The 12,435-nt window shown below is 37.8% G+C and overlaps 1 protein-coding gene across 1 annotated transcript in view; it reads right to left on the bottom strand.

The window, feature by feature from the left end:
• The window catches only part of grin3bb (glutamate receptor, ionotropic, N-methyl-D-aspartate 3Bb), a 119,710-nt gene that overhangs the window by 16,666 nt on the left and 90,609 nt on the right, over positions 1-12,435 (bottom strand). Inside the window, exons 4-5 of the mRNA XM_007240182.4 lie at positions 12,141-12,286; positions 6,146-6,261 (exon numbers count right to left, since the gene is read on the bottom strand). Of these exons, the coding sequence (XP_007240244.4) occupies positions 6,146-6,261; positions 12,141-12,286 (262 nt within the window). The remainder of the gene's footprint in view (positions 1-6,145; positions 6,262-12,140; positions 12,287-12,435) is intronic.

Genomic DNA, 12,435 nt, shown 5'->3' with positions numbered 1-12,435 from the left:
GTTGGAGTAACAGCAGCATGTCCACTGGGGATTTCCCTCCTCTTCTATTCAGAAACTCCAGCCTGATCGATACCAGGCAGACAGTGCTGAGCCTGCAGTCCTGTGTTCTGAACACGAGACGAAGGAGAAGAAGCTCATTGCTTGCAGTACCTTTTTCACTGCTCTCAATTTCACTACCTTTGCTTTGGCTTTGATATCTCTAATGAAAAATGGAAATGAGATTTTATGAAGGCCTGAAGCTGCTGGGCTGAGGGAAGTTCAAACCTGAAAGCGTGAAGATTAGGCATGTAAATCTCCTTAGAAAGCAATGCAGGTAACTAACTCTCACATTCCTTCCTTCAGGATTTGAATGGAACAGATTATTTTGATAGGGTGAAAAAGTAAAACCCCAAATCAGAAGAAAAAAAAGCAGGTTTTCTTACATTTACTTTTTTATGACTTACAGTGGCGTGAAAAAGTACTTGCCCCATACAGATTCTTTTTGTTTTTGCTTTTTTTGCCATACTGATATTTTTCAGATTTTCAGATCAAACTAATTTTAATATCAAAGAAAGATAACCTGAGTAAATATAAAAAGCACTTTTTAAAAAGTGTTTTGAGAGCTTTTAGCTGCTTCATGTTGTCAGACAGGTTCTATTTAAGTGATTTTTTGATTCTACAGGTCCGGCAGTAATCAGATCTGGTTGTTATTAGTAGTGAAATTGAACTCAGCTGTAGTGAAATAGTAGTAGTAAAATTGAACTGCCATGCTTTTTTTAAACAAGACAATGCTACACACATTAAAAGGGCATGGCTGCTGATAAAGAGGATACAGGTATTGACTGGTAAAAAAAATAAAATATCATTGAAAAGTTACTTTATTTTAGTAATTCAGTTGAAAATGTGAAACTCTTTGATCTATTTTAAGCGTTAATTTCTTTTATTGTTGATGATTTATGGCTTACAGCCAATGTAAAAAAATTAGTGTCTCAGGAAATTAGAATATTATATAAGACTAATTGGTTCTTTTTGGCAGTGTGGGCAGTGTGCCAAATTCCTGCTGGAAAATGAAATCCGCATCTCCATAAAAGTTGTCAGCACAGGGAAGCATGAAGATGTAAGATTTGTAAGATTTTCTGGGAAAACACTGCACTGATTTGGACCAACACCAGCAGATGACATGACTACAAAACTATCACTGACCATCAGTAAATTTTACATTTCATTTGGAAATCAAGGGACCAGAGTCTGGAGGTCTAGTGTGACGTTTCCACAATCAGTGATGGTTGGCAACATGTGTTACAGTGTCTTGAGAACAGAGCTCTAATGACATATAATCCAGGTTGTTTAGCTCGCATCGTTTTTTTATCTAGCATATGTTTGACAGTATACTAATAATTAAGCACAAACTTTATAGACTTAATTTAAAAATCAATTATAGTCGATACTAAGATTACAAACAGAGTGCAGTTCAGTTTTCACCTTCAGCAATGCTCTCTATTTGACACCCTCAGTGATGAGGAACTGGCAGCGGGAACAATTTGACTCTCCGACAGCAGCAGAGCGTCTGGGGGAAACGGCGAGGAAGACAAAGAAGAAACAATGCAGCGTGTGACCGCGTCCGTCACATAACGAAGCGGAGTGCCTGGGACCCACCCAGGCTGCTTTGAGAGGAGAGGGGGATGAGTTATGTGTTTTGGGCAAGACTTAAGAGCCTTTATCACTGAGACACCAGCGTCCCCGATGGACACACAGCTTGAATCTTATTCAATCACTGTTGTGTTGTTGCCCTCCTCCTCCCTGGCGCACATCTGTCAGTCATGTCATTCTGCGTCTGCCGACAGATGCCCGGCACGCTCCAGCATCCACATGTTTTATCACCACTAGGGGAACCAAGCATCCACACACCCTCAGCTCATTTGTTCAATCTCTGGAAACCAGGCCAACCTGACAAAGTGGGCTGACGTGCTGCAGAGATTACCATTACAAATGTACAAAGAGTTCAGATACAGAATTTTTAAAATCACCAGTTCAACCTTATGTCAGGTGTATTACTAACATTATGGAAATTATAAAATTATCATTACCACACTAAAAATGTTACAAAAACATTAAATAAAAAGGGTCTAAGAACATTCTGAAAACTTTACAGATTGAACATTCAAAAAATGGACTGTAACAGTTAGAAAATGTTCTACTAACTCAAAATACTTAGTTAGGATGTGAGGGGCCCTATCTAAAAAGCTGTAACTGACAGTGTAGCCTGATGTTGGTGTTCTAACCTTCGTAACTAAAGAACAGAGTAATGTACAGACACCATACACATCTTATAACAAAGAGCACAACTTACACATGTACACATTTAACCAGCACAGTAACATCATTCTGATATCAAACATCAGTCATTAATTCAGCTCAGAAAACAGGTAACATCCAAGCTAACACTTTCCATTTCTTACTGCTGAGTTCAGCTACTAGCTAGCATTGAGCTGCTAGCTGGATTCTGGTGTTCTGAGGTAAATAACTGAAGACTAGAGTGAACTATAGCCATAAACCATGTATCATATCATACAACCACAGAACCTACCAATCTAACCAGCACAGTGCCATCAAACAGTTATCAAACATCAACCATTAATTTACCTTGGAAAACAGCTAGCATCACCAGTTAGATCATAGGCTAGTCCACCATTTTGGGCTTCATAATAGAAGCCCCAGGGCAAAAAATATTAAAGAAAACATGTTAAAAATAATTTTGACCACACTGACTAAAATAATAAAGAAAATTCAGTTTTTAATTGTATTTAATCTTTACTAAATATGGTATGGTAAATATTTCAAATATGGTCAAATATCTAAACTGTGTTAATATTAACATCTTATTTTTAAGCGTGTTAAGCAGGGCTCGTATATTGTATTATTACAGAGCAACACACATTTCAGTTATTAATGTAAAACATGAGTGTCTTAGAGTATTGTTACTCTTTAAAACGTATTTGAGTAGCCTAGAATCTCCTTAAAATAAACTCTGGCATGTGTGATTCTAGTTAAAATTCAACTTTGGTGATGAATAAGATTAAATGTGATTGATTTATAATAATTTAATTTAAAATACAGAGCATTCTTCGTTAATTGGAACATTTTTTTAATCACCAAACATCAGTATTATAAATAATATCAAAAATCAGAAATGACCAACTTTAAAAGATAAAAATTGAAAACAGAAAAATATAAAACTTTACCAAAAAATAAAACAGATTTTATAGTGCCCTAGATATAGAGTGTGGGGCTACTGCCATTGCTTTAAAAATTCCAACTTTAGTGGAAATACGATATATGATTTAAAATAAGTTAGTCATTTTTTGAATTTTTGAATTATTCTGTGTTTTGCCCGGACATCCATTTAGGTTTTTTTTTTTAATTTTCGGCCTAATTGTTTTCACTTGCATATTACATTAATGCCTTTAAAAAAAATAAATACTATGTTTCTGAGACTTGATTGAAGAGGGTGAGGGAGGTATTTTCATAGATTGTTTTTTTTTTGTATTTGTATTTTTTCTGTCCCGAGTTTCATATTTAGGGCTTTGAGTGGACAAATGAATTACAGTCTGAGCAGAGACCCAGTGGAGCTCCTGGATCAGGAACGATGTGTTTGTGTCTGCTAGCCCCGCGTCACAGTAATAATTTAATGTAGAGGAGCTGAATGAACCATGACACAGAGTGAGTCAGCAGCGGGAAGACGAAAATCCAGCCGCCAGAAATCAGGAGAGAGCCACGAGGTAAGGCACATAATTAACGTGGGGAGGGGAGTAGGACGAGCGGCTAGAGGTCTAATTGAGCCAAACTCCAATTATTGTTTTACTCTGGAATCCCATCTCGGTGTCAGGCCCGTAAAATTGAGAAAGCTCCAAACCGTATGGCTGCACGGGGAAGAGAGATTTCTCCACCCCCTCCCACTTTATTGAACCCTGCAAGCTCCTTTCCTCTCATCTCTTTTCCCCTGGAGAAATGCGACGGAACCTTTCTTGAGGCCCTTAGGGGGAAAAACCTGTTGTTCCTGCAGGCTGAGCGAGGAAAACAGCACGGGCTGCGCTGCAGAATCGCTGCTTCAATCCAAAAGTGGGGGAGCGAGCCTCATGAAAGATATCTGTCAGACATTTTTTTTTGCTATTTCAAAGCTGGCGAACTGTGAAATTTGCTAAGAAGTTTAAAATATGAAAAATATGCGACAGGGCACTCTCACTCTCCTTCTCTCTCTCCAAATCTCTCTCTCTCGCGCTCGTTCCAAAAATAGAACCGTACAGCTATCGAGTCACTAAGTGGAGTTTGGAGCTACAGTTGGCACAGAGTTGACCCTGCGCTGTGATACACTGCCTGTTCAAAAGCTCAGGGACACTATTTCTGCAAAACCCCATTTCTTACAATCACCAGAGAGTCTGGAAGGCCTCAGAACTTTCAACCTGACAAAGAGACACTTACTTTTGACAGAAACAGGTCTGCATTTCAGTGGAATGTAAAATGAGCCAATACACTCCAATTCTTAATTCTTTAGTTTAGTTTGATTCTTGAGAATTTTGGATAAAACATGTCCCACATAGAAAAGTGCTTATTCTGTTGTAAAAGAATAACATTTTTATGTTTTATGTTAATAAAAAGAATTAAGGCTATAATTAATAAAGGAATCCACAATCCACAATCGTAAAAAAAAAAACCTTTAAAAGAATATTTATTCAATGTCAGAATTTCAACACTAACCGATAGCTATAAGGCAATGTTTAAAAAAAGTTGTTTAAAATGTATTTTTCCATCATCAACAATAAAAAAAAATGAATGCAACCATAATTTAATGTTTCTTTATTGTTATTTGCGATTGTGATTATACCCTTGACCCTCCTATGTTTCCTTGTACCAGGAAGGAACCAGGTACTAGGTAGGAACCAGTGGTAGATACTAAACCACTACATTCCAGCAATATCTCTGCAGTCATTTAGACATATCTCTCAGGCTCTTGTCACAGTTGCTCAGATTCTTAATCTTGCCTTTTCCAGCACATCACATTGCTGACTAATATGTATATCCCACTGCTTGGCAGCTGTCATTGTACGCAGATAATCAGTGTTCATCACTGTCTTTTCACCTGGTCAGTGTCTCTGCTGAGATTCAACATACCCCACATTTTTTATATTCAAAGTGGCTCGTCTTTGTTGTCAAACAGAGGGCTGATGGGAAATCGAAGTGTCAAGCTGTCCTTGTCTACCTAAGTGTTCTTTCTCACACGGTGTATCCAGCCTTATACAGAGTTTTATTTGTATCACCTGGTGTGCATCCTATCTGCCAGTGCCATTTAGCTTTTAGGGATGCTGAAGTGGCAGTGATGCTCAGAGAGACCTGGCACAACCTTCAGTTTTCACACGATTCATCCCAGGCAACAACAACTAAAGCAGGGTATATATAAGCATTTTATACATTGTATATGTTACCTAACTTAAATAATTGCCAATTTGGCAAACATAGATTTTTTTTGCCTTTGTCAACTCTTCATATTCTGGACATCTGTGGTAAAATATCCTATACCCTCAGTTGATCAGATCATTTGATTTTACCCCATTGAAATAATGGTCTATTTCAAAAGTGTTAATTAAGCTAATTTATTATGAATATGTCAAAATAATAAATAAATTGACCATAGTACATAAATAAAATGTCCATTTTTTTAATCAGAGCTCATTACCAAGATTTTTAATCTAATATAAAACTCACTTCTTAATAATAAAGGCTATAGGCTATAAATATTGCATTTTTTTTGGTCTTATTGAGTTTTATTAAAGTGTTTTACTCTAGCAAAAAGCTAACCAAATGCCCATACAGCTAGCTAGCTAGAAATGCTCTACAATTTGTGGCTGTAAAAATGTTGTTAAAATGTCTTTTCAATCAGTATTTATTTTTTAAATTTCTATTTTTTGAATTAGCATTGTTTCTGGTTGATTCTACTGCTAGTCTGCATGATAGGCTAATCTCTTAAACCAGTGCTACTTTTTAAACAGCCATAACAACTGGCATATATTTTTTTTATGAGATTTATTTTAGGAAGGTGTCGATATGGAATTACCTGTGTATCATATTGTAACAAAGAAAAGAGAGAGAGAGAGAGAGAGGTGTATCTAACCTTCAATAGCGAAGGGTTTCCCAACGGTCAGCAGCTTACAGTCAGCATCGATGGACACCTCATAGTCCAGCAGAGCTTTGTCCATGATGAAAGCATCAAGCTGGGGGGGATCTGTCCTTCACAACACAAAGAGAGAGGGGTTATAGGATGGCATGTACACACACATACACACACACACACTATAAGTAAACTTAACATTATTGTTAATGGTACCAGGGCAAAATTCAGAACTTAAAAGTTTTCTTTTCTTTTTTTATACCCAACATACAGTGGCATGCAAAATATTATACGTGGCAAGAGGAGTGTTGGCGATCTGGGAAATTGCCTAAGTGAGATTTGCTATCTGCTATTCTCTAGTTTCAGTTTGTTTTTAGTGTAAAGACTTATTTTCTAAATGGTTCAGACTTTCAGGAAGTTGGGACAGGCTAACATCAACATTTAGACAAATGAAAAGAAAAAAAAAGAATTGGGGGTTGTGCCCAAATCCAAAGTTAAAGTTTCATAATTTAAATGCACTTTTCAGGGCACCAGGCTGCTTAAAAAAAATTGACACTGAATTATATGAGTTATAATTTCTTCTGATTACTCTTTAATTAATGTTATCATTTTTGTGCAGGTAGCGATGCACTCTACGGCTATGACCGCAGCACAGCTGTGCCAATATTACACTTTATAGCATGAACCTCAAGTGCTTAATTAGATTACTTTATCCTGTCCCCACTTAGACATTTTTAGCCTCAACAAACTAATTAAAGAGACCTTATATAATGAAAGATATCTGAGTGCTATAATCTATTTTTGTTTATTATTTAGGTGCCCAAAAATTTGTGTGTTGCTTTTTTTGACTTTTTGATCTAGTATAACATACATCTAATATAACACTCACATTTTGCTTTCAATGTTAAAAAGGAGTGTTTTTACTCCTATAACTGTTCACAAAATTTAATATATAACACTATCCAATGCACATAAGCAATACTTTATCTATTAGTTTCATATCTATTAATAGTTACCTACCATTATTGCCTAAATCTAAAAATCTGTGTTATTCTGTCAAACCATTCTTACAGAGGATTTATCGCTCAGCACTAACACCAACACACTCACACACTCCTCCCTGCGTGAGCGTTCTGCCCATTCTTCTTTTCATTAAACATTCACAGCGAGCTTTTCATCAGTCAGATTGCGTCTCTCCGTCTGTTGCAAATGGAACACAGTCATCATTTGTCCAGGCTAACTGTTCCTAAGCAAGCACGGCCATAAATCTCGCGCCACACTAAACGAGATGGAAAATTAATACACAGTGGTCTGAATAGAGCCATCAAAAGACCGGTGGCACCAGAAGGGCTGCAGCACAATGGCGGATAAAACATTAAATAATATAAAAAAAGGGTTTTTGCCCGTGGGTGGAACTGCTTGCAACTTTTGCATAAAAATAGCTCCCTAATTCTGTCCCAAGTTGTTAAAATTTCAATGAGATAAGGGGGTATTAGTTTTACTGCAAGTAAATAGCAGATCTTTTTGAAGTCTCGGAGACGTCCTACGATAGTTCTGTGAAAGGAACTGTCCGAAGTTATACACGGCTAAAGAGGACGCCCGCTTCTGAAAGCAGCTGAAAAAAAACATCAGTTATAATATTTGCAGCATCTATTATGTTGGCCTTCTTTGAGTTTTGAATCATCTTTAAAACTGTGACACAAGTACACACATTAAATAAACACACACTGATACACGCTAATACCAATCTGCTGACCAACTGGAAGCTCTTAAAAAAGGTCTGGCAGTTGTACTGAGGTCTTACACTCTCTTTGAAGTCCTTATTCCAATTACAAGCATGAGATTTTCCCTCAAAATAAAAAAAAAACAACTTGAGTTTGATATGAACGGAGGAAGGCAACTTTGTGCCCTAATCCCACCATCTGTGGACGAGAATCAACTCTACAAACCACAAATCTGATGCAGTTTGTTTTAATTGGACTCTTCTGCTTCTATTAAATCCACACCAAAGTGATGGTAACGAGACTAAAACTTTGAACTATGTTTTTCAATTTTTGCCAGTTTTGATATGCTGCTGTAAATTAACACAAAACACCAATTTTTTTTTATATATATATATAATTTTATTTCTAATTTTTCCCATTTTCTCTCCAATTCACAAGCCCAATTACCCAACCCAATCATTAGGACTCCCCCTATCACTAGTGATCCCCCAACACACCAGGAGGGTGATGACTAGCACATGCTTCCTCCGATACATGTAAAGTCAGCTGACGCAGCATTGCTGAGCAGCCAGCGCGCTGGCATCACCCTAGAAGTGATAAGGGGAGAGCGCGCCATCTACCCACCCGGAGGGAGCAGGGCCAATTTTGCTCCCTCTGAGCGCTGGCAGCTTGATGGCAAAGCTGGATGAGCTGGGGTTTGAATCTGCGACCTCCCACTCATAGTGGCAGCGCTTTAGACCGCTGGACCACTTGGCGCCCCCTCAAAACACCAATTTTACATCAGTTACAAGACTGCAGTAACCAAAGCTGTCAATTAATACAAATACGAAGTACATGTAGAAAAGTTGGTTATCTATACATTTCCTAAGTAATAATCATATTTTTGCACTATAAGGTGCACTTAAAATCCTTTAATTTTCCCCAACAATCGTCTGTGTGCCTGTTTGACTTTGTATAATATATATATTTTTTTAAATTAAGTTTTCTTACTAAGACACTTCCCCCAACTCCCCCTTTAGAATGGAAACATGGCGACACCCTTGCTCACTTCAATGTAGGCATCCTTACTAGTGTCACTTATTGTGCCTTATAATCCGGTGCGACTTATATATGAAAACAGACCAGAAAATAGACATTTATTCATAGCAGTGGTGTCCAAACTTTTCTTGTTAGGGGCCGGAAGGAGAAATATATACATTTGCGGTCTATTTTCCGTTTTTTTGGAGTTGCCATGATAGCGACACCTAGCATTCAAACTTTGAATCTCACATTATAAAAACCTGCTTAAGGCGTGCCAAGTGATTCAGCGGACTTAAGCGCTGCCACTATAAGCGGGAGGTCGCAGGTTCGAATCCTGTTCATGCAGCTTTGCCATCAAGCTGCCGGTGCTCAGAGGGAGCAAAATTGGCCCTGCTCCATCTGGGTGGGTAGATGGCGCTCTTTCCCCACATCATTAAAAGGTGATGTCTGCAGCACAGGGCGTCTGTGAGCTGATGTATCAGAACCGAGCTGCTGTGCTTTCCTCCAAGTGTGCTGTGATGCTGCTCGGCAATGCTTCATCAGCAGAAGCTTGAAAAGAAGCGGTGGCTGACTTCACATGTATCGGAGAAGGCATGTGTTAATCTTCACCCCATAGACTGTATATAGCTGGACAGAGCATCGTCTCTCAAAAGTGAAGCCACCACAGGTCGGGCGCCCCCTGCTGTTCGGCTGCAGAAAGCTGTGTAACCCCACCCACCCCCATAGGTTTCAATGGCAAAACAGACAACTTTTGGCTTCATTTTCATTGAATGAATGAGAACGGCGACACGGCGTCCATCTTTATATACAATCTATGCTTCACCCTCCTGGTGTGTTGGGGCATTACTAGTGATAGGGGGAGTCCTAGTGAGTAGGTTGGGTAATTGACTGTGCTAAATTGGGGAGAAAATGGGAAAAAATATAAATAAAATTATAAAAAAAAAAGAAACCTGCTTAATAGTGGGCTAACTTTCATTTTATTTCTAAAACACCTCGTGGGCCATTTAAAAAAAAAGGAAAGGAAAATGGCCCACAGGCTGCAGTTTGGACACAGTTTGGATTTATAGTGTGCCTTATAATCTGGTGATTGATCTGGATTTAGGCCACCTCTTTTGGTTGCCATTATCCTTATCTCCAAGCCGTAAAACCAAGTGCATCTGCTGAGCTGCAAGACGAACTTCTACTAAGTTGTGAGAAACTTCTATTGACAGAGAAAGAACTGGAAGGAATCTGGACACAAAGGTAGGAACAAAGACTGTCCTAGCTATATATTTTTATGCAGGCCTACTCTTTCTCACACACACACACACACACACACACACACACACACACAGACACACTTCTGTACAGATGTGACAGCACCGCAACAACAAAACAGCTCTCCAAGCATACTGAGTTGTGAGCAGACAGGGATTCCCAAACCTTCTCTCCTCACTGATAAAAAAGAAGAAGAAGAAAAAAAAACACAGTGTGCACTGCTATTTATATCAGTGCCCACTACTGTCAAACACAACACATACAAACACAACAGTACGGTAGCAGTTCCCCTCCTGACCTGATAAGATCTGTGTGCCTTTATAAAAACATAAGGCAAAGTCAGGTCAATGTGAACTGCTATTACATCAATACTGCCCATCTGGACACCTGAGCCAATAACAGTTTATATTCCTACAGTCAGACGCAAAAAAGGTTAGAAACATCCGGCCATGTTTTGTAGATCTTCTCAGACAAAATAAGTTCCCTTCTAACACACAAATGTTGTTTATCAGCCTAATAGAAGGATGTTATTTTTAAGTGTTTTTTTTTCTTCATTTTCACTAAAATAATCAAGATACCCAAGGGTGTCCCCTGCCATACCTACAGCATTTATGGGTTCAGTGAAAAACACACAGAGAGATGGGCAATCAAGACAGAAATAATGGTCCCAGTGTAAAATAAATTCTGACGGAATAAAGCTAAAGTGTGGACACACCTTAAATTCAGTGTTTTCTTTTTATTATTTTAAAATGTTCATTTGTAGATTAATACTAAAGTCATCCAAACTATGACAAAAAAACATGTCATTATTTAGGAAAGAAAAAAAGTGTTAAACAATATGTTTTATATATTTTACATTCTTTAAAGTAGCACCTCTTGCTTAGATGACAATTTTTTGGGGGGATTTTTAAGTAAATTTTGAGCACTTCTATTGATCTATCAATAATGAAATTTCAACCCAATATAAATGACAACTGTTTAATATAATATACAGTACCAAAAGTCAAAAGTTTGGATACACAAGCTTATTCAATGTTTTTAATATTTTCTTTTGTTCCCTACATTGTAAATGAATACTGAAGTTATTCAAACTAGTAATGAAAATATATGGAATTATTCATTAAACCAAAATTTGTTAAACAAACAAGAATATGTTTTATATATTTTAGATCCTTCAAAGTAGCATTTCTTGCTTAAATGACAGCTTTGCACATCTTGTCTGGAGAAAACTCAGTCAGCTTTATGAGGTAAAGTCACCTGGAATAGGTTTCAGCTGTGCTGAACTTACCAATAGTTAATTACTTGAATTTCATGCCTTTTACTTAATGTGTTTTACATCATCAGTTGTAAAGTTGTAAAAGGTAGAGTTGGTATACTGTAAACAACTCTATTTGAGTAATGTTCTAATCTATATTATGTCAAGAACTACTCAACTAAGTAAAAAATACTTAAGAAATTAAGGTCAGTCAATCTAAAACATTAAAAAAACTTTTAAAAAAGTATCCTCGAGTTCTGTCGCAAAGACCATCAAAAATCTTATGATTAAAAACTGGCACTCATCAGGACCACCCCAGGAAAGGAAGACCAATATCTTCCTCTCTTGCGCAGGATAAGATATCAGAGTTACCATCTTCAGAAACCACAAGTTAACAGCTTAACCCCAGATAAGAGCACCTAAATGCTTCACATTTAGCATTTTGGTTTGTTACTGACTTCAGTATTCATTTACAATGTAGGACTCATCCGAGCATTAACCAAACAGCAAAGCAAACTGAATATCTCTTATTAACAGGTTTCTACAGGTTAACCTGAAGCTCTTTCTGAGCTGTACTGAGCTGTGTGTGATACAGTACAGAGCAGAGTAAAGAGCAGACGGCTCAGGGACTGCAGGAGAACAACTCTTCAAACTCTTCAAGAGATTAAATGTTTGCAACTTGACATAAACATGTCAGGAAGGCTCAGCAGTGTTTTGATGGATGCCGTGATCTGTCTCTTACTTGAGAGTAGCCACACCGTCTGGGGTGGTGGGCTCGTTGAATCTCCTCATGTACTCGTGCATCTCGGGGAAGCTCTTCTTCATGTAGTCCTCAGCACTGCTCTCACGCACTGTGCCGAAGCGGAACCCGTGGGATGGATGATGGAGCTGCATTTACAAACAAATTGATACATATCATTAACGGCATGGAATATGTATCATGATATTCAAGCTACAGCTCTAGAAAAAATAAGAGACCACTTAAAAATGATGAGTTTCTTTGATTTTACCAAATTGAAAACCTCTGGAATATACTC

Source organism: Astyanax mexicanus, chromosome 16 (assembly GCF_023375975.1).
Source record: "Astyanax mexicanus isolate ESR-SI-001 chromosome 16, AstMex3_surface, whole genome shotgun sequence".
In the NCBI taxonomy this organism is placed as follows: Eukaryota; Metazoa; Chordata; class Actinopteri; order Characiformes; family Acestrorhamphidae; genus Astyanax; species Astyanax mexicanus.
The sequence above is the reverse complement of the archived record's forward strand: the minus strand, read 5'-3'. Positions and strand labels throughout refer to the sequence as shown.